General features: G+C 47.5%; 1 protein-coding gene across 1 annotated transcript in view; it reads left to right on the top strand.

Annotated features, from left to right (window-relative positions):
• Positions 1–22,838, top strand: part of pde1ca (phosphodiesterase 1C, calmodulin-dependent a) — a 62,311-nt gene that overhangs the window by 20,343 nt on the left and 19,130 nt on the right. The window contains 4 exon segments of the mRNA XM_067251846.1: positions 20,890–20,940; positions 20,942–21,001; positions 21,783–21,965; positions 22,586–22,651. Of these exon segments, the coding sequence (XP_067107947.1) occupies positions 20,890–20,940; positions 20,942–21,001; positions 21,783–21,965; positions 22,586–22,651 (360 nt within the window).

The raw sequence follows: 22,838 nt of genomic DNA, 5'->3' as shown, positions 1-22,838 counted from the left end.
CAGGTTAATGTAGCATAAAGCAGCAAACACGAACATCCACCGACACACACACACACACACACACACAGGAACAGGCTGCGGAGGTGTTACGCAGGCAGTCAACAAACAGTTGAACGCTGACCGTTACAGACGGTTAATCATCCTTCCTCTGCTGTAGCTCCTAGATGTGAAAACATCGGACGTGATTCAAGACAATATGGTCAAATAACTTTTTGTCAACAAACTGAAAGGTAACCCCTTCGAAGCCCTCGGGCCTGTTCTGGTCTGCCGTCTTCTCTGTTGTTGTGGCGTCAGGGAAAGCATCCGTTCGGTCTTGTTTTATGACAAAAGGCCCAATCAACCTCAGGTTCACTTGACGGCTAACAACAGCTGCTCAGGAAATCACACACGCAGACATGCACACACGCACGCAGCCGCGCACACGAGAGCACAGGACACACACGCTCCGACACAGACGCACACACGCAGACAAACCCGGTGCGTGATCTCGCAAACCCCGTCCTAGCGTTGATCCGTAGCTTTAGTGGAATTCCCTCTTCATGCTCCACTATGAATGATGTGCAATACGAGCATGTCAAAATGCTCACAGGGTCACCAGAGCATACCCAACATTCAGGTAACACTAGACCACACGCACGTACACACACACACACACACACTCACAGTTCTACATAAACACACACGTCTACTAGACACAGTTGTATGCATGTCCCAGGCAGGCCCAGACTGTCATTATTTGCCAGTCACCACAAACACAGGGAGCTCATACCTCATCAGTCCTCACCGATGACAATGATCGACCATCTTCCCTTTCTCTCCTGAATGCCTTGCTGTCCCCTCCCCCCCCCCCCCCCCACACCCTTACCTCTCCTGATCGCTTCGCTGTCCTGGCCGTCCCTACCTCCAGCGAACGCCTCTCTGCCTTCGCATTCACTCAGACTCGCTATTCCCGTCCAAACGCACACAACACACGCACGCACAACACACGCACACACAACACACGCACACACTTTAACCCTGACCGCCCATAAAGTCTGGCACGGCCATTACCGTGTCTTTACGGGCCTTCTGGGTAGTGTTCAGCAGGCGCGGTCTGGAGCCCCACAGACATGCAGACATTAAAGTTGCAGCACGGTTCCTGTTTAAAAGGCTCCAGGGCTTGTGATGGGTTGGCGTCCATGTTCGGAATTAAACAACAAGCCCACAGAGAAAACACCAGAGTTTTCCTAGAAACACGGACGGATAGATCAAAAGGCACGCACACGCCGACATGCGCGCTCACACACACGCGCATACACAATCATACTGAGTACAAGCAAGGTCATGATTGGATGACCACCAAAAGATCACAGGCGTCCTTGCGTCAAAGGTCATCCCAGACACGTGGATTTCTGATGTCATCGTGACGTCAGTCTTCTATAGCAGAACCAACCATTCCCATGGATTAATATGCTGGATGTCTCTAATCCGAGCGTTTGACAGATTGGAATAATCAGTGAGGATGTGAGGAGACTAATGCGACCATCTTTCTTTTCTCCCCACAGAAGGAAATACAAGAAGACGTCACAAAGGTAAGCCCAGCCCCAGCACAGCGGCAACACATCCCAGCTACCTGAACTGCATCGATTTTCCGTGGTCACGTCATGGACAACCTTTTATGGAAACCCATTGTGAACAAGCCCAGCTTCACAATAAACAATAAAGAGCCAGTACCACATTCAAGTCTTATCTCTGCGGTTTTCTCCTTTCCTCAGACAATTGCACCCTCACCCAGGGGCGTCGTTAGACCCTTTTTACTGGGGCACGTGCCCCAGTATAAATCTGCTGTGCCCCAGTAACATCTAAAGTTTGAGTTTTAACAATTTACTTTATTAGTCAGTGCATTAATTTAGATTGATAATCCCGGAAAAAATAGACACAGTCTCCCAATCAACGCTTGTAAAAGTGTTTAACCGAAAACACAAACCGATGCACGCAGAATTCCATGTCAGCTCGCTCTTCTGAGCTTGCCAAATAGCCACTGCAGCACGAACACAGAAGTCCAGGTGTCGGACTCGGCACACAAGTCAGAATTGAGGTACGCTGAGAAAACATTACAAAACTGTTTAGCCATTGTTTAACCCACTATACAGTGGGTTAAGCAATGGGAGTTTTTAAAGCCTAGTAGTGCATTGTGCGCAGCAAGCTTGAAAGAAGAAAAAAAAGGATATGAATAGCGGCCTGTGCCCCAGTAGAGTTATGTCTAACAACGCCCTTGCCCTCACCTTTGTAAAAAAAAATCAGTGTTAAACACTGATTTGTACAACACCAGAGAGCAGTTTTGTGCTAATGCAGGTGCTAATGCTAATTGATATGCTATTGTAGTCCTCCTTGTTCAGTGAATCAGAGTCTTTCAGCTTGGTGGATCTATTCAGGAGTGTTTAATAATATTCTGTAATCGCTGTTTAATCATGGAAACACCTTTGGGAGCAAACAGGGACTAGAGTATGTAGGGACTACATGACTGGTACTCATTTATTATTACATTAGCAGAGCAGGAGGTAAGCAGGCTCCACTGGTCTGGGAACAGTGTTCGTGTGTGTGTGTGTGTGTGTGTGTGTGTGAGCGTGTGTGTGTGTGAGGGAGGGGGGGGAGGGGGCTACGGGGCATCTAACCTTGACGATGCTCTGTTCCATAAACCCCATCACCAAACACACACTCTATCTACAGTATCTCTTGATCCCCGTATGCTTTTCTCTCTCCATCTCATTTTCTCTCTTTCTTTTTCTCTGTCTCTCTCTCACACACACTCACACGCACGTGGACGCCCAGAGTGAGCCAAAATCTGTCCGAGACACTACGCAGACACCAAACAGAGGAAGTGCATTGACTCTGTGTCTAACCATGAGACGTAAACAGTGTATGTGCAGTGTTCAACCTTTGAGCTTGTCTCCATCTCGCTCTTGTTTTGCCGCGCGGGTGCTGGGGGCTAAGGGGTTACAGAGAAGAGATGAAGCTTGGAGCGTGGGTTACCAGAGGTGTGTGTGTGTGTGTGTGTGGTAGTACAGCTTTTTACACAATTCTCCAAAGGCTTGGTACCAAGGGAGGGGGAGGTGGTGGTGGTGATGTGTGTGTGTGTGTGTGAGGGGGGGGTCAGCTGTGTTATGTATAGAAACACCCAGGAGGGAGTGGTTTGTGTGTGTGTGTCTTGTTGTGTTCCAGGGACAGGCTCAGGCAGGAAGGACAAGGAAAGGCCAAGGGAACCATGGACTGAGTCACACTCCCACTCTGCGGACGAGGCGAGCACAACCTCAGAAACTAACAAACCACATTCAGTCAAGTCACAACGGGAACACCGTTTGGCTGAATGTGTGTGTGGGCCGTGTGTGCATTTGCGTGGCTGTGTGTGTGTGTGTGTGTGTGTATCTAATTGTCTGGGGATGGCTGTTCTCAAACACATGCAATCAGTGCCCGCCACTGAGGTCACTCTGGAGGTCATTCACAGTTTTCCCCGTCCTGCCTCTCATGTTCACACTCACACTCACACACTTTTGGTCACACTCTGTCACTGTCACACACACACAAACACGCACACACAAACCTCTAATTGACACATGCTCTCATACCTTCATCTCCATAATGATTCATCACTGTAATGATATTTCCTCTGCAGTCTATAGGGAATATGATGAGTCAGTTTTGGAGCGTCGTGGTGTTTCATTAAAGTATGTCTGTCCTACAATGACGAGGTATACATCAGGACTTGCATATTGAACAGGGGAAGAAAGAGAGTTTGAAATGGAGAGAACGACAAAGAAATAGAGGGAGAGAGCATCTGTTCATCAAAAGAGTTGGGTTAAAGAGTGGATTTCCTGCCAAACGAGGGCAATTAGATTGTCTGGCCATGCTTGGGAATTTCCATTCTTTTGGGAGGTTATTTGAGTATATCTGGAAAGGATGTAAGTAATCCTTGCATATTCTCCCAATATTTTATCAACACTTCAAAATGTCCTCGGGCAGAGCAGTATTCACTCAAACTTCAGGCAGCCATTAAAGTTGACAATGACTTGCAAAGATAGTTTTACACTGTTTAGACATGACTGTCCTTTTTCTGAGGAATGTTGAGTCATATTGTCCACGGTGGTTGAGAGTAACACTTCTGCATAAACACAGAGATAAGCCAGAGGAGCCAGAAGATTCCTTTAAGCATGCTCTTCTAACAAACTCCCATGAGGCAGTAGCCCTACCCAGAAGTACTGTCATCAGAACTTTTCTGCAAATTCAACATTTAAATGATATGTCTTGACTTCACTTTGCCTTGTAAGAAGCAGTCATGTTAGATGACAATACAAAATCATAGGATGTGGTTTTAAGGCCAGGAACATATGTACAGTATAACCACTGATGATTTAAAATGTGTGACAAAGACTCTAATAAATTCATTTATAAAAATGCAACATGCATACATTTTTGTAACCTTTTATTTTTTGTACATTTAACAGTTACAGTTATTAACTCGACGGCGATCTGCGACCATTTTTCTGAAAGCAGGTCAGTCCTGCAGAGAATCTGCTTTGGAGTGTGTTGTTTTGTAAAGCAGAGGTGAGCTCGATGATGCACACTCAGGAATATTTGTGAGAACATTGCTCTTTGTGGCTAATGTGACGTGAAACAGCTGGGCGTCCGTCCGCGCGTAGCTCGCTCACTCCTCGTACGTGGGCGGCGGAAAGCGCTAAAACTCACAGGTTACGACGTAGCATTGTGGCAGAATGCTTGTTGTGATGTATAGTCCCTGCTTGTCAGAAGTTATATTTCAACACTGTTATGGTTCCACATGTTCTTGGTACAGGAGTGATAAGGGGGAAAGGCAGCTTCTGTGCTACGTGCTCGATAGCTGTGGATCCGCCTTTAAGTTCATCATCTTGTGAAAGGTCTTATAAAGGCTGTAATATACCTTTTGAAGGGTTTGGAAGATAGCTTTCACCTAAGCTTGAAAGTTACCAGTCGTTCCCGAGTTTGAAAAGACTCGGTACTGTCTGTTCTTCTCTCAGATAATATGTTCTATTCAGACCAGCTCATGCACTCTGCACATCTGCGACGCGGTGATGTCAGTGTCTCCTTCAAAGCCAACGGGCTTCCCCTCCAGTATCGATTGATACGGTCTGAGTCTTCCCAGCTTTTCAATCTGGACTCATCTCTTGATTGCATTATCACTTAGCCATTGATTGGCTGCGGGCTCAGATTACCCATCATTCCAGGTGGTTAGCAATTGCTTGGCCGGAAGGCAGCTGAATCGTGCCTTGTCTCTCTCTCTCTGAGCGTTGGACGAGAGAGAGAGAGTCCTGGAATAAGCTTTTGTTCCAAGCTCACATTGTTGTTTTTCTAACTTTGTGTTTAATGATTGGATCACACTCCATTATCTTGTTTATTGATTTGGCAGTACCGGCAGATTGTGGTTAATGATAGTCTTTCTGGTCCAAGTCATTTTAGCGATAAGAAAGCCTTTGAGCTTTGGCTTCATAAAATGATGTCTTGAAAAGTTCGAACAATCGTGCGATGTGACATTGTCTATAGCATGTCACAGATGTGCATTTGAACATGTCTCAAATCACAGGAATGGAAACTGAGACTTGGCTGATGAAACCATGGATTTATGGGGGCTTTTCTTTTGACACTTTGGTTCTTGTAGAGGGCAGACATAGCTGGGAAACCTGTCGTGTTTCATGGTGTCATGCTTGAGTGATGAATTATTACCCCAAAGCCTCAGACACAACTGGGTCTCAATATAACATGTAATTTAAAGATGTCTGACATTTAGTACAAGTCACTGCTTGGCAAATGGCTGCCCTGAAGCCAGGCAGGTGCAGGGTGAGGAGAAGAAGGAAGGAACGTAGATGACAGATCGACTGACTGTATTGTACATATGCATTGTATGACATTAATACACCAAACGGACATCTGAAATAAAGCAATCTGATTGGTTCATAGCCCTGGAATACGTATATGTGCACCATGTACCACAGCAGTTATGTAATTCCTTGGCACAATTCAGTACCACTACGCATGTGTTAGTCGAACATTGCCCCTGGCAGTACTACAATAGCCACATACCACAGCCTGTCGTGAGCTATTGCTTGAATATACATATACATAGTATATACAACTTTTGTGTTCTTTCTTACTAACCCAACCCCTCACAATCACCCTAACCTTTATGTATACAAGACACGGACAATGCAAGCACTATAACTCTTTAAGTATGGAAAGAACCTGAGAGATTGACTGATATATTGTACACATACATTCGTATGAGAGCATGTCCGTCATTGCTCCACTCAATGTCCTCAGCTAACGTTTGCGTCTCCCCCCCTCTCAAATCTCCCCTCTTAGGAACACACATATCAACACCTTGTGTAACCAACATTATTAATAGCCCAGTCAAGCCTCATCACCTGAGATTACTGATCCCCCAGAATCTCCCTACAGCTATCACAATGGTAATGCACAGCGGTTGTAACAACAACCTTTTCTGACATGCGCCCAACCCTGCAATCCCTATGCCCACCATAGTATGTTCCTTTACCCATACTACCATACTATGTAGTATGCCACAAAATGATTTTCTGTGTCCCAATACATAGTATGTCAAATGTGTGCCCCCCCCCAAAAAATGGAGTCTTACTGTATCCTGTCGCATTGTTTGCAAGCCAGGATGCTTTTCTGGCCAGTCAGAGCCACAATCCTCGGCACAACATCAACTTAACTACGGACAAAGTAAACAAAGCTCTGGTTGCCCTCTGGTTGTGTCTCAGGTTAGCTGTAGGAGGGGGGGGGACATGTTTGCACCATTCTTTCAACAAGGTGAAAGAATGGGAGTCAGTTGGCTGAGCGGTGAGGGAGTCGGGCTAGTAATCCGAAGGTTGCCAGTTCGTTTCCCGGTCATGCCAACTGACGTTGTGTCCTTGGGCAAGGCACTTCACCCTACTTGCCTCGGGGGAATGTCCCTGTACTTACTGTAAGTCGCTCTGGATAAGAGCGTCTGCTAAATGACTAAATGTAAATGTAAATGTAAACAAGGTTAACATTTTGCGCCACGAACTGTGACAGATGTATGAGCAAGAGGGTCAAAGTTCAAGGCGCACTTAGGAGAAATGAGTAAGTCCCAATTGTATTCGCACTGCAGAAGGCCTACTTGGGAAGCTGCAGTCGGCCGACGTACTGAAAGAAAATGGAAAGAAGTATGCTATTTGAGAGTCTTCCGACTCACACGGTCGGGGGGTTGAGATAGCAGACTGTGTGGCCTACGCTGATGATGTAATTAAGGCAAACTGCCCTCTCGGAAGCAGCTCTAAGCCCGAGACTTTCTGGACCTCGCTCGCCCTCCCGCCGGCACGGCCAATCTGTTTTTCACACAGGGCGTAATAAATACGATACCTCACTCAGCAGAACCCTGAACAGATGGTTCCGTATTTATATAGCTCTACCTTTTTTTCATGTTCAGTTCTCTCGCTACGATCGCATATGTCGCGTTTAATCATTCGGAACTTGTGTGTGTGTCGCTCTTTTTAAAAAGGTAGTTTTGGACAAGGTCTGGAAGTAAGTAAGCTCTGTTATCTAAATTTTCTTAATAATGTGCATAACGCCTTCGATTTCACTAGCAGTGATATAGCTTTTGCCCAATGTTTGTCTTACAGAGATTAATCTTATAACAGTACAGTAACCCTATCAGCAGGGGATCAAATGAGTTAAATTCGAAAAAGTTCACCATTAGCCTATAAACGAGCTGAATCTACTCTATTAATAATTCCCAACCACTCATAACCACTTTACGATTATAAATATTAGGCCAGCTCACGACAGCACCCACATCGTGCCTCCCATATTAGTAACCCAACACGGAGACCAAATAATTATACAATGTTTGATTCGTCTGTATGGCTGGCTAATAAACAGTCCGCGAAGTGCGTGTTTTGGCTGGGTGGGGGGGATGACGGGGGAGGGCTTCAGCTTGGCTGGAGCCTGTCTTCTGTGTCTCGACTTGCCACTCGTACCTGCCTGATTGGAGCTTGTTAATTGATCACTTCACAGCCTGTGAATGGCACCGACTGCACCTGCTAATTAGCCGGAATAATTACCTCAGTCAGAAGCGCAGGCCTTATGCACGCAGTCGTCACGCTATGGCCCAATATCATCCCTGAAAATGAACCCTCTGACATTTTCCGTTTGTGCACACCCGCACCGAGTATTTCTGTCTCCGTTGCTGTGGATTAGAAAAATCGTTGGTGTACTTCAGGCCCCATTTAGGGAATTGCAGATATGGGAAAGGTTTAGAGCGTGAACAAATGTCAAATGGAAGTCCCTGCCACTCTACTTACACACACCGACATGAGCACACACAAACACACAATTCTCCACTCTTCATCACACTTCTTAAAAAAAAAAAAAACAATCTTCAGGAAAGATTCAAGATTTTGTGTGTGTGTGTGATTGTGTGCCAAAAGGCAACTGAAACTGCGTGCGTGCTTTGGTTGTGAAGGTTCGTAGATTCAGTAACCCCCCCCTGCCGTTCCCTAGAACGAGTGCCCTGTAATGAGTTAAGGTTTATCTCCCAGCGCAGGGGGCACGGAGAGCGCGCCATGTCGCCTCCACCACCCAAGGTGCTGCTGGGAACAAACGAGAAGCCCTCGCGCGGACGCCAGTCTCTCATGAGGCGTTCAGCGCACGTTTGTCCTCCGACTAACATCAAACAAACCCGCAGAGCTCTACAGAATTTACCCTCTGATAACTCCTCTTAGATTCATAATTGCTTCCTGGCCTACAGATTTTTCAAGCCAGAGAAAAACCTTTACTTTCATCTTATATTAAACATGCGACTAGTGCTGTTTGTGATTCAAACATGGTTGGACTCAGATCATTGATTGAGGCTGACTGGCAGAAATGCCATAGTGTGCGTGCATGCCTGTGTGTATGTATGCTTTATGTGTGTGTGTGTGTGTGTGTGTGTGTGTGTGTGTGTGTGAGACTTGCCTGAGTGACCTGTAATGGAAAGTCCATCTGAAGCCTTGAGACAAGTCGTATTACTCTTTGTTATATTTTCCTGCAGACCTAGGGGCTGTGCTTGTAAAATACTTTTGATTAAAACTCCAACTTTATTGGTTCCCTTGCAACCCTGGGCCTGAGGTTTTAGTTGTGGGGCACAAATAGAAAGACTAATCGTTTTCCTGATATTGCTTTTTATTGCAGCTGTATATCACATGGTTTTTGACCTTTTAGAGTTCTCTGGATTACTGCTGTTTTGAATAACAACTTTTACACGTCCGAGATTCTGAAAGTGCATGAACTAGAGTCCCTTGAATAGAGCTACTTTGTATTACAGCCTTTCCTGTTTTCAACCTGTCACATCCTTTTTCTTTCTCACCACCGGAATTCTTCACTTTTGTCCACACCCAGCATTCTAGGCGTCAACACAACATCATTGTTTTCACCTCCTCTGTCCCTCTATTCCCAAAACTGGCTGTACTGTCGTGACCCAAGCCTCTTTTAGAGAGGGTTTGTTTGAAGCAAAGACCACATGTCGTTCCCCTATAGTGGCTGTTGCCACTACAGAGAGGGATAGAAAGATCTCACTTCAGAAAACAGACAGATAGAGAGAGAGAGAGAGAGAGAGAGAGAGAGAGAGAGAGAGAGAGAGGGGGGAGAGAGAAAGAAAGACACTGAAAGAAATAAAGTGGGTGGGACCAGAAAATAGAGAGGGAAAGAGACAATAGACGGAGAGAGATAGAGCGAGCGAGATAGAGATGGTGAAAAAGAGAGAGAGAGAGAGAGAGAGATGGGTGCTAGGCACCTCATATGGCTCTTACTTCAGGTATGGCCCATAAAAGTCCAGTCGTGATGGATTTGGCCATAGCTCAGTGATCATATACAATCGCACCCCGTCAAGAGCTCTGGCCCTGGGATCCATCCAGCCCTGGCCTAGCCCCCGGTGGACCACAGCAGAGCAGAGCAGCTAACCTTTATTTATGGGATTGTTTTGGCCCCAGACACGGGCCCCTGTGTACCCATATATCTGTCTCAGCTGGTCAGAGGGCGCTTGTCTGTTATTCATCCACACAGGGGCCTGTGCTACCGCCGACATCCTCAAAGGCTTTGGGATCAGGAATGGTGGGCCAGAAATGCCGTGGGGGGGGGGGGGGGGGGGGGGGGGGGGGCTCGATTCAAAGTTCTCCTCAGCATGTGCGAAAGTCATGGAAGTGAATACGAACGGGGAGCAGCTGAAGTCGTGTGGCAGGCTGATCTGAAAACCATGTTTTTCATGTGAACTCAAATGACAATATGCAAAATGCCCTTCTTTGTGGGATGACATGAGAGTGCATAGGCCTACCCTCTAGCGATATGCCCTAGAAACAGTGCGTTCCTGGGGGGATATGGATAGGCTTAGCCTGAGTTGTTAGCATGCTCCTCCGAGGAAGAAACACAAACCCTGCAGGTCATCAAGTCTAAACTCCATATACATGATTGTAAATGGCCATTGAGCCGATGTTGCTTAGAGGCTCTAAGACTCTTGATTAGCTTTGATGCGAGATGGTCTTTTGTTCCTTCTCGTCCATGCTAAGCCAGACAGTGATAGGGATTTAAACCTCCTTGTCGTTTAACCATCCAGGTTGTAAATCTTTCCCAATAAAAGCAAGGTCTTGCATCTTACCTTCCTCTCTCCTTTCTTCCCCCACTTTTGACCTCCCTCCCTCCCTCCCTCCCTCCCTCCCTCCCTCCCTCCCTCTCTCTCTCTCTCTCTCTCTACCTTTCCCTACCTCTCTCTTCCAATCCTCATCTCTGTTTGCTCTGTAATCCCAACATGCAACAAATGACCCAGAAAAACAAACGCACCGAGTAATTTTATTAATGCTGGTCCAACACTAAACCCTGAACACGTGACTCATTCATCTCCCCCCGAGTACAGGCCACCTGATGCCAATACACACATACACACATACACACATACACACACACACCTCCCCTCTTATCCCCAGCCCCTGGGGAAGTGATGTCAACTCCGTGGTGATACAAAGGGCTGTTTATCCTTCCAATCCTCTTTGAACTTCCCGCCTCAGTGGGGAAATGTCATGTTTGGAGGCATTAGTGAATAAAATCCTTGTGCTGAGTCGTCCGGCCGCCATGTTGAAGTCGGTCTGTGTTTATCAAGAAGTGTTATGTGTGTGTGTGAGTGTTCCCTGTGTGTGCTCACTGTGCACTTTTTCACATGCGCCGTATAGTCACTATACACAAACACACGTGCACACACTCGCATGCATATAAATACTTTATATACTATTCCTCTTCATCACGTTTCTTTCACCAAGTCCAGAAAAGAGAATTTAACCTTTTGAGATGGACAAAGAGGGATAAAGAGAGAGAGAGACTGATGGAGCACCAGAGAGGGATGACTAAATGAACAGCCATGGTGCCAGTGCCGTTGGGCCCAAATCAAATTAGACTGGGGGGAGTGCCCTATCTAGTCCATTAGTATTCCAGTCTACTGGCCAGGGACCAGCCACAGGCCTGCAGTCCACATATGAACACTGGCATGGACTACAAACATCTAGAAAAACACTCCAAGTCCCACAAGCTCATCCTGGGCTTCCTTTTTTGGACTTCATCCAGAGATCATTACCTCGAAAGGCTACAACACCACGACTCAGCTAGCCGTCGACGTGTGAGTGGAAGGAAGTCAAGAGCCTTTCCTTTTACCCGATTCAACTCTCCCTCAGGCGGAAGGCTCCAGAAAGCGCCAGAGAGCTCCATTTGAGGCGACCAGTCGTCCATGTCCTTGACCCGGGCTGTGCCGTAAGGCTCAGGCCCGGGTCAATGCCCAATACGGCAGAATGTGAGTCCGAATGTTGCACACCATATTCGTAACTGTCGTAGCCTGGACCAGAAGAAATAAGGAAGCATCTGTTCACACTAGTCCCTACCCTCTTGTGATGTGTCAGAAAAACAGCACATTTGCTTCATTTTAGCTTCTTTTTTTCTCTCTCTCTCTCTCTCTCTCTCTCTCTCTCTCTCTCTCTCCGTCCGTCTCCTCTCCTCTCCTCCTTTTTTCCTGCTCTCGCCTCGTCTTGGCTCCCTTCTCCTCTCCTCGCCAATCTCCTCCTCTCTTCTCTTCCCTTCCCTTCTCTACTCTCCTCCTCCTCTCTTCGGGACTCTCGTCAGTTGCAGTAATGTGTCAGGCAGACGTGACCTGGGACAGTGATATACACTTCTCCTCTCAATGAACCCGGCCACATCCATTCTCGAAGAGCGTCAATCCATCAGACATGAGACCGGCTGATACATCACACACACACACACACACTCTGACGTAGAGCGATGACAGGACAGCGTGACTTGCAGAGTCACACATCATTGCCTGTTTGTCGCGGGCCGTGCGACAGAGCTGACGAAAGGGGGATGACAGAGAGGAGAAGGAGAGAGCGGGGGAGCATCAGATGGAAGAGGATACGGGGGGGATCATCGGCGTGGCCCTCGGCGTGGCTCAGGTGACTGCGAGGGGAAGGCCGTGTCATTCACTGATCATGTAAATCCATTCAGAGATTGCAGCTTTTTTGAGGGGGCATGTGCCTCGGCAGGATGTGGTCATTTGTGTGTGTGTGTGTGTGTGTGTGGTCTTGTTAAACTACCCTTGTGGGGGCCACCAACTTCAAGTGCTATTTCTAAGGGGTTTGTGGGGTTTAGGGTCAGAATTTGTGTTAGGTTTATAATTAGGGGTTAGAGATAACACAATTGTGAATGGAAGTGGCAAGTCCTCGGTAGGATAGTAAAACAAACCCTAGTGTGTGTGTGCATTAATGTGTCTCTGTGATGACCTTCGGCTGTCGAGGGCTGCGACCTGATTGGTGGGCTGTGTGTTTGGCACTGTTACACGGACTCCTGTTTGTTCAGTACGTTCCAGGCACAATGAACCCCCAGACTGACCCCGACGTTGTTTGACACACTAGACTCAACACTGCTGTCTTTTACTGTAACTCACCTCTACAGCTGAAGGGATTGGGAAAATGTCTCCTTTAGCTCGTTGCAGTGTGTGTGTGAGTGTGTACGTATGTATGTGTGTGCCGGTGTGTGTACGTGTGTGTATGTGTGTGTGTGTCAGGTGGCTGAGCGGTTAGGGAATCGGGCTAGTAATCTGAAGTTTGCCAGTTCGATTCCTGGCCGTGCCAAATGACGTTGTGTCCTTGGGCAAGGCACTTCACCCTACTTGCCTCGGGGAGAACGTCCCTGTACTTACTGTAAGTCGCTCTGGATAAGAGCGTCTGCTAAATGAATAAAATGTAAATGTAAAAACGTGTGTGCGTGTGTGTGGCCCTGCAGTGTCTCTGTCGTGTCTGTTTTTAGGCCTCCGTTTTTGCATTCTTGGTATGATTCCCTTTGACACTAATCCCATAAGATTTTGAAATCCCTGGTTATTTCTGAACTTAACCTGCCTGCTTGTGCTCGTGACTGTGCCTGTCAGCGTGTGCCGTCTATAATGGCTTCATCACGGCCAGATAAGGTGCTGGAAATTCAGTTAGCGTTTCTGTCGGTGCAGGGGCCCTGATACAGATCGGGTCATTCGGTAGCTCGTATTCCTTAACCCTCGTGCTGCCTTCGGGTCACATGACCCAAAGGTTCATAACGAACCATCGTTGTGTTTACCCAATTTTACCCAATACAAAAACAAATAAAAATAATTTTCTTTTAACCATTCCAATGTGGGGGGTCTGAGACAGCCCGACAGTTAAAAGAAAATGCTTCACTTTGTTTTTGTATGAGGTAAATTTGTCGCAATACGAAGGTGGGTCACAATGACTGATGGGTCAGAATTACCCGAAGATAACACAAGGGTTAACAAAGACAGCGGACCTAAATGCATGCTAATAAGACTGGTGTTTTAACTGAGAGGATTAGACAAGGGCTGTGTCAGACTGTTTATGTGTGTGTGTGTGTGTGTGTGTGTCTACACCATTGCGATTCTCTGCAGTCTGTCAGTGGAGGCAGGTGTGGGAGACTGGAGTGACCTCCGGCAGCTGTGCTACCCTTCAGTGGAGAAAGAGAGAGAGAGGCAGGAAGACAGAGAAAGGGAGGAGCGAGAGAGAGAGATGAAGTGAGAGACAGACGAGAAAGATGAGAGGGGGAGGGTGGAGGCAGAGACAGAACGAAAGAGGGAGAAGACAAGCCAGGGTTGCGGGAGGGGAAAGAGATGGACGCCGAGGAGAAATCCTGCATGCCTCCTCATCAAGGACAGAGGAAGGGCCAAACAACAGTCTTCAGCAATTAGACTTCAATTTATCCTCCCACACGTCACCACTGAGGTGTTACCATTCTGCCTAATAGACCTGTGAATATTTTATGTGCTTTATTGCTCTCTCTCTTTCTTTCTCTCTCTCTCTCTCTCTCTCTCTCTCTCTCTCTCTCTCTCTCTCTCTCTCTCTCTCTCTCTCTCTCTCTCTCTCTCTCTCTCTCTCTCTCTCTCTCATTCTCTCTCTCTCTCTCGCTCTCTCTCTCTCTCTCCCTCTCTTCCTCTCCCTTCGCTTCCATCCCCCGTTTGCTCAGGCACTTTCCAATTCTCTCTCTCTCTCTTCCTCTCTTTCTCTTTCCCTCACTCACTCTCTCCCCCTCCTCTCTTTCAAGAAAGGCAGACAAAGTCAACTATGAATATCTTAGAAAGCGACAGCAGACCAGGCAAGTCACAGAGAGAGCCATGAATGTCAGCAATTACCATGACTATTGAAGAATAATAGCAATCATTATGGAGTTATTCCACTGCTCCGCCGCAACCGTAGTAAAGATATTTTACAATGTGTGTTTGTGAGTGGGGTCGTCAGTGTGTGCGCGCGAGGATGCATGTGGGCGCGTGTGAGCGTATGTTTGTTTGTGTGTGTATGTGTGTGTGTGTGATGGTATCCTTGATGTCATAGCCAGAGCCTTTAAAGCCTGTGCCACAGTGGATGTAATGCACTAAGTCCTGCAGTGTGTGTGCCCTGTGCCTTTGCCAAAGTGGAGTGTGTGTATGTGCACGTGTGTGTATGTGCACATGTGTGCATTTTGTGTGTGCACGTCTTAGTTCTCTTATACTGTCTGTTGATAGAATGATAGATCAGGAAACAGAAGCCTTTTTGATTGGTAGGTCCTGGAATGAGAAGGAGGTGAGAGGAGTGAATGTGTGTGTCAGAGGGAGGTTAATGGGAGAAACCTTCTCCCCTCGTTTCCAGCTGGGGTCTGTCTGATCTGTGACTCACACAGCCCCTGAGATAAAATCCCACGAGGAAGGTGGTGGAACTTAATGCTGTATTCTCCAACCACCCCTTCCACGCGAGCCTATGCCATAAATCAAATGCGCCTAAACCACTTCACATGTATTCATTCCATAACCATAGATTGTGCTTGATTTATACAACTGGTCTAGTTCAAGGGATGGTAGGCCAGTGTCCCTGTCATTAGTACCATCCTGGGGGTTGCATGGGGTGCAGAGAGGCATTGTGGGATACGATGCATGGTTTCGTCATCTGATGTGTAATCCCTGGCTGTGGTCATCTCTACACGAGCATCAACAATGTGAACGCTTCCCAGATTAACACAGCACAAAATCATGTGTTCAAATTTGCTCTGCTCTGCCCTACCCTGCCCTCTGCTTCTTCGGGGGTATATAGCGGACTGCTGAACTCACTAGAAGGAAATCAGTCTACTTTGTCTTAAACAATGTGAATGCACTTTGACTATCTTGTGGTTGTTTTACATACCTTTTGATGACAAAACGTTATTTTATTTAGTGTGTGTGTGTGTGTGTGTGTGTGTTAATGCCCCCCTTCTATCCTGAGCTTCATGTTGAGACAGTGCTTTTGTAGGGAGGTATACGTTAATACTCTCTAAGCCTACTGTTAAGCCTGAAGGTTAGTTGACTGCCCTCCAAGTGTATTGTACAGAGATTTCGAGTCAATCCCCATTTTAGACACAATCTCCGCTTCACACTGATTTTCTGCATTGTCCCCAAAACAGTTACTAGTCTACAAAAGAAACCTCTAAATGCTTCAACTGATTTACAACTGACTTTAAATTCCCAGTATATTCCCAGGATATTCCCAGTATTCCCCAAAGGGCATGACTGGGAAATACTTATTTGTGTCACTAGAGTTGATAACTAAATGTTGTTGAATCAATCTATCTGTATGTCGTTCTTTACCTCTCATTATATCTGTATATCTTTCACTTTTTCACATCTGCTCTTAATGGGTTTTGAGGCCTGTTGCCAAAGCATAATGGAGTTTGGAATCGGATGAGCTCATTGGCTGAGGGAGGCCCTATTAGGGAGATCCTCTTTCCAGTGAATGTGTTGGTTGATTGGTCCGAATGCTTTTTGGGGAATTACACTTACAAAGTGCAAATAGTATTGGCTGTTTTCCCAATCCCTTATTAAGCCTGGTTTATCCTTGGCTAATCCTGGTGTCCCCATAAACGATGGGTTTGAACCCTTTTCCTCTTCTCTCCTCTGCTCTCCTCTGCTCTCCTCTTCTCTTCTCTCCTCTGCTCTCCTCTTCTCTCCTCTGCTCTCCTCTGCTCTCCTCTGCTCTGGTCCGCTCTTCTCTGCCCTCCTCTGCTCTCCTCTGCTCTCCTCTGCTCTCCTCTGCTCTGCTCTCCTCTGCTCTGCTCTCCTCTGCTCTGCTCTCCTCTGCTCTGCTCTGCTCTGCTCTCCTCTGCTCTTCTCTTCTCTCCTCACCTCTCCTCGGCTCTCCTCTGCTCGGCTCTCCTCTGCTCTGCTCTCCTCTGCTCTGCTCTCCTCTGCTCTCCTCTGCTCTCCTCTCCTCTGCTCTGCTCTGCTCTCCTCTCCTCTGCTCTGCTCTGCTCTGCTCTGCTCTGCTCTCCTCTGCTCTGCTCTCCTCTGCTCTGCTCTGCTCTGCTCTCCTCTGCTCTTCTCTTCTCTCCTCTCCTCTCCTCTCCTCTCCTCTGCTCTGCTCTCCTCTGCTCTGCTCTGCTCTCCTCTGCTCTCCTCTGCTCTCCTCTTTTCTCTTGTCCCCTCCTCTCCCCACCTCATCTCCTCTCACGACTCTGTGACTCACCTTATTTTGGCCCAGCGTTCCTGTGCTGCAGCGCGTCTGAGTTGCAGGGTTGTGGTGTGTGTGTGTGTGTGTGTGTGTGAGACGTCAGGAGGAGGCGGAGGGGGGGGACATATGTTGTGACAGGTGCCGGGAGAGGAGGAGAGGGTGCCCTCTTCCTGCCTTTGGGGCTCAGGGTCACAAGGGCATGCTGGGATCTAGAGATGGGGGTTGTGGGTACGTGGAGTGTGCTAATCCCAGAGGGGGAAGTGTACATGGGGACAGGAAGTGACACGGGCAGGAGGTAATCCCTTTCCTGGCTTCAAGGAGAGCCTGTGGGTTTGGGTGAGGACAGCAGAGCAACGATGAGAAGATGGTAAGCAAGGCCAGATATGGTGGTCTTGCTGGTGACGGGGGGAAGCATAGAGGCGGACATAACAGACATGTTGTTTCTGCCAGAGGGCAGAGGAGAGGTAGAGGGGGGGGGTGGTTGTTTAAACACCTCCTCTCTCCTGGGACTGTCCTTATGGCCTTCTCTTGTCTCTTCTGTCACGCTAGTCCTTGGCTTAACCCTGTTGGCTGAAGGTGAGAGCGCCCTCGCAGTCCGCCATCACACTCACCCTCACGCGCACTGTCGCGTACTCTCACGCACACTGTCACATGCCCTTGCACGCACGATCACACAACGTCACACGCAGCCTTACACGCCGTCACACTCACCATCACACATGCTGTCGCACACCCTTACACAAACCACCACGCGTACCATCACTCTCACCCTCACACACACTACCACACACCGCACACACCCTAACACGTACCATCACACATACCCTCACACACAATCACACACACCATCACACACTCTAGCACACTCAGGGACAGCTGTGTACCGGCATCTTGCAACAGTGTGTAAAAGGCAAGTCGATTTTGACAGCACTTTGAGATACAGATTCTATTTTGCGGATTTGCTTCATATTTAAAAGCTTTTTTTGCTGGATGAGTAAATCACTTCACTGTTTACATGCATATCCAGTCATTAGATCAGACAGTAGTATACACACACACACACTGCTGGAGTAGCTCAGTGGAAAAGAAAAATGAAGGTTTTCCAAAGATTTCTTGCTCAATCCAGTGAGTCATCAGTTCCAATAGAGCAGACTATTTGTCAAGAGCAGACGGTAAGCATGCACACACACACACACGCGCACACACACACGCGCGTGCGCACACACGCTCCCACACATACACAAAGCAATAATTTACCCTGATACTCAACAAGATGCATTGCTTATGGAGTCTTGATTTTAAGAACACCTAGAAAACACAATTTGTTCACACAGACACACAGACACGCAAACACCCAAAAACAAATGAAATAATGCAGCTCTGCTCGTGGAAATCCGCCGAGAGGATAATCCCTGGTCATTTTTCTGTCAGAGAATAAGGGACGACATTTTCAGATCTTGTCCTTGTGGAGTGTGATTATGGAGATTGATAGAGATGGAAATATATTTGAGCTCTAAGCAGAATGGTGTGTCCTTGCTCTGGTACACTGACATCTATGTTTATTCGCAAATGGAGAACTGCAGAGTTTGTAAAACATACTGGTACCTTGCAAATGAAGGGTGCTATTGATTAAGAGATTGACCTTTGTGTCCTTGAGGAAGACACTTACTTGACTAAAACTGCTAATTTCCAGTAGTTTGCCACTTTGATTCTGGTTGCGCTGTAAATGAACTGTAGGATAACATGCACACACGCGAACACAAGCGCACGCATGGAAACGCACGTGCACGTGCACAAACACACACCACGGCACACTCACGTACACGCAAACACGATAAAGTGGCATTATTGAAAGGTCATTCATTGTTTACGCAGGTGCCTGGGTTGTGTCTGGGGCCTCATGCTCTCTTATCGTTGGTTATCAGAGAGGATTGTGGGAAGGCAGGGTAATCCTCTAATGGTGTGACATTGACGGGAACCATTGATTATGTGTTTGTCTGCCCGAGGACGGGAATCCTGAGGGGATGCAGGGGCTCTGCTGATTGGATGATAAAGAAGATAATAAATAAATAAATCTGCGCTCTTTTTTTCCTCTTTCTTTCTGTCTCTGTCTCTCTGTTTCTCAATAGTTCTCAAACTTTGTCCCTTCGTCTCTCTGCCACGCACACGGTCTCTTTTTCACTGTCTCTCTTGCTCGGTTTCTCTGTCTCCAACTTGATCTCTCTTTGTGTCTTTCTCACACACACACTCTCTCTCTCTATCTATTTCATTCTCTCTGTCTCCACATCTTCACCTCAGCCTCTGCTCTATTAGCTATGGCTGGTAAGCATCTCCCTGACCAGTGATGCACAATTGTTCCAATTAGAGTCATGTAAAATAAAAGGATGAATCTTTAAAAAAAAATGTAATTAATATTAGAATTCAGGAGCAGGATGTTCAGCTTTCGATAGTATATTTTGCTCCAAGTAGAGGCCTCGGTTGACGTCAGCACGATCAAATATCCTCTTCCCTCCTGTACGGAGGGTGAGAGAGAAGTAAACCAAGATGAAACAGTGTAACACATCGGAGTCGAGAGTGAAGAGGCTTAGCGATTCACTCTTCGCTTCCCCTCGCTGTCTGTTTGTACCTTGTACGGCCTTAGCAGCTGGCCCGTAACTGGGTCAAACCTGTCCCCATGTGTTCCTCACACATTCACACCGTCCAAGCACAAACACATCAACACACACATTTAAACACTTGTAAACACACACACACACATTTGGGGATTATTTGTGCTTAAGTACACAGACTGTGCAACGCCTGCTCAGAACTGAACACACATGCACGCGCATACAGTGCCAAGCAGGGTACTAAAGAACTTCAGAAGCACCTATTTTTATCCTAATATTTGGACAGACACACATACATAGCCCTCTCTCTCTCTCTCTCTCTCTCTCTCTCTCTCTCTCTTGCACACACACACACATTAAACAATCGTGTACATAGAGGTCACTGTCATTAGTGGAAGGTAATCTTTTAGTCACATAGGAAGTAATTACACCGTCAAATACTGGCAGAAGTAATCTCTCATGTTTGGACCTCTTCGGTTGTTGGACATGGTCTGTTTGTATTGAGATTATAACCGTGAGTTCTTTGTTTTCGGTTTTAGCCTTGCTTCGTTCAGACTGTATTTCTGCCCTGTCAGATCTAGCTCTGTGTGTTTTTGTGATTGTGTGTGCTTGTTGAGATTTCAGACACTGTGTGTGTGTGTGTGTTTGTGTGTGTGTGTTTCTGAACTTGCCAGCCTCCGATTTGCGTACAACATTTCCACGATTTCTGTCCCTTTCCACAATTTCCATCCCTTCCGTCCGGTTGCCATGACGACCATCTGTCATCACCCTGCCGTGTGTAATTGTAAAACCAATTACATAGCTGTTTTTACAAGGTCGTCAGAGATTGGTTAGTACCCGCTGACCCCGGTTATCTGTGCCGGGCGTTGAGTTAATGGACTTTGACTGGTTCCAACAAAGCATGAAATACCCTTGCAAATCCTGCCTCATTTTTGTACCCTTTTTTTCACCAATCTCCACAATTATTTCCATCGACATGCATTTGACATGGCATGAGGATAAGCTGAACGAGTCACCTGAGCTGTAATTTAAAGGGTAATGGAAGAGAATGAGTGTGTTGACTCTATGGTGGGTTCTGGGAATAGAGGTTCTGGTCAGAGCCTGCTAGCCTGATAGCAGTCCTCATCAAATCTCAGCCTCTCTATCGCTGGATCTGCATCTGTAGTCAACAAGCTAATGCTCTGATGATGTGCATGTGTGTGTGTGGTGTGTGTATGTGTGTGTGTGTGCAGGTTACGATGCCTGGTGAAGCAGCTGGAGCGAGGGAGGCGTCGGTGGTGGACCTAAGAAGAACTTGGAGTACGCAGCGTCTGTGCTGGAGTCTGTCTACATCGAGGAGACCAGGTACGTCCCCGTCTTTCCTCCAGGGACCCAGACGTCACACCCACCCCCCACCTCAAGGACACGCTGTCCCGCTGCAGAGCCACCCAGAACAGGACGTGGCACAGTCGTTCTGCTCCTCTCTTAAAGTAGTCCTAAAGTTCTCGGCCTCTCTTCGATCTCTCTCTCTCTCTCTCTCCTCGCTCTCTCTCTCTCTCTCTCGCTCTCTCTCTCTCTCGCTCTCTCGCTCTCGCTCATCATCTCTCCCGTTTTCTCCATCTGTCCCTTCCACTCTGCATCTGCCTCTCTTCATCTCTTTCACTTTATCTCTCTCTCCTTCTCTGTTTTCCTTCTCTCTCTCTCTCTCTCTCTCTCTCTCTCTCTCTCTCTCTCTCTCTCTCTCTCTCTCTCTCTCTCTCTCTCTCTTTCTCTCTCTCTCTCTCTCTCTCTCTCTCTCTCTCTCTCTCTCTCTCCAATATCACAGCATTTGTGCTAGTGGAATTGGCTCCTATGAGGGGAGGGGGGAAGCCCATTAAGAGCTCCAGACTAAGTTGGCCTTTCCAGTTTCATTTAAACTCCAAGGTCGCATGAGAAACAAGAGATGGGTGGGCCCTGTCCCTACTCCCTTAACTGATTGGCTGGCACAGATTCCTCACAGCTGATCTGGATAATTATGTAACACCTCACTCTCACCATATGTGACTCCACGACAACCTTTTTAAGATTTGTGTGTGTGTGTGTGTCCGTCCGTCCGTCCGTCCGTGTGTGTGTGTGTATGTGTACGTGTGCCTCTCGCTCCACACAGGCGATTGGTGGACACCGAGGATGAGCTCAGCGACATCCAATCGGACTCGGTGCCGTCGGAGGTGCGTGATTGGCTGGCCTCGACCTTCACGCGGCAGATGGGGCTGATGCTGAGGAGGACCGAGGAGAAGCCTCGCTTCCGGAGCATCGTCCACGCAGTGCAGGCTGGGATATTCGTGGAAAGGTGTGCCCCTCCACCTTCCTGTTGTGATATCACAACTGTACTGCACTGTTTCAGACTGCTCTGTCCCCAACAATATATTTTGGACCACATACTACGTACAGTACTACGAGTGTACTATACGGTAGTACACTCTCTGTGTGTACACACAAACACACACACACAGGCTTGGTATCAATGCCTCTTATCCAGCCATATTTCCAGATTGAGAGCTCAGTGGTACATTTTTGAAAGCCTTTTCAGGCTAATAATATTTTCAGATTATTAACAGTTCTTGTAAAAGAACCAGTCTAACTGGCTCACTATAGAAGGGAAGCCAGTTCAGACCATGTGATAAGACCTCCACATATCAATAATCCACTCCCTGATGTGTGCTGTTTACCCCAATACCCCCAGAACGACCTTTAAAGGCCTTGCCCCTCCCATTTACACACACACACACACACACGCTCTCTCTCTCTCACTCACACACACACACTCTCTCTCGCACACACTCTCACACACACATTTTTTTCCTGCTCTAATCCCAAGACGGGGGTTTCTCCAGATTTGGGCTCCCGTGGGGGACCTCCTGCGTGTGTTTCGGAGGCGGGGATGTGATGTGTGTTATCTCTCTCCGACAGGATGTACCGGCGGACGTCCAACATGGTGGGCCTGAGTTACCCTCCAGCGTCATCACCGTGCTCAAGGTATCAGCCCCCACCGCCAGGCACCAGCACCAGCCAGGGCGGGGGGGCGGGTGGGGGAGTGGGTGAGGGGGGGGGGGGAGGGGGTGAAGATAACACCATCGCACAGCCCTGACGATCTGACCTCTATTACCCTCAAACGGCATGAGGAGTGTGTGAGTGGGCGGGCGCGTCTATGGGCTGGTGTGTG

This window comes from Osmerus mordax, chromosome 15, assembly GCF_038355195.1.
Source record: "Osmerus mordax isolate fOsmMor3 chromosome 15, fOsmMor3.pri, whole genome shotgun sequence".
NCBI classification, from domain to species: domain Eukaryota; kingdom Metazoa; phylum Chordata; class Actinopteri; order Osmeriformes; family Osmeridae; genus Osmerus; species Osmerus mordax.
Note: the sequence above shows the minus strand (reverse complement) of the source record. Positions and strands in the feature narration are given on the sequence as shown.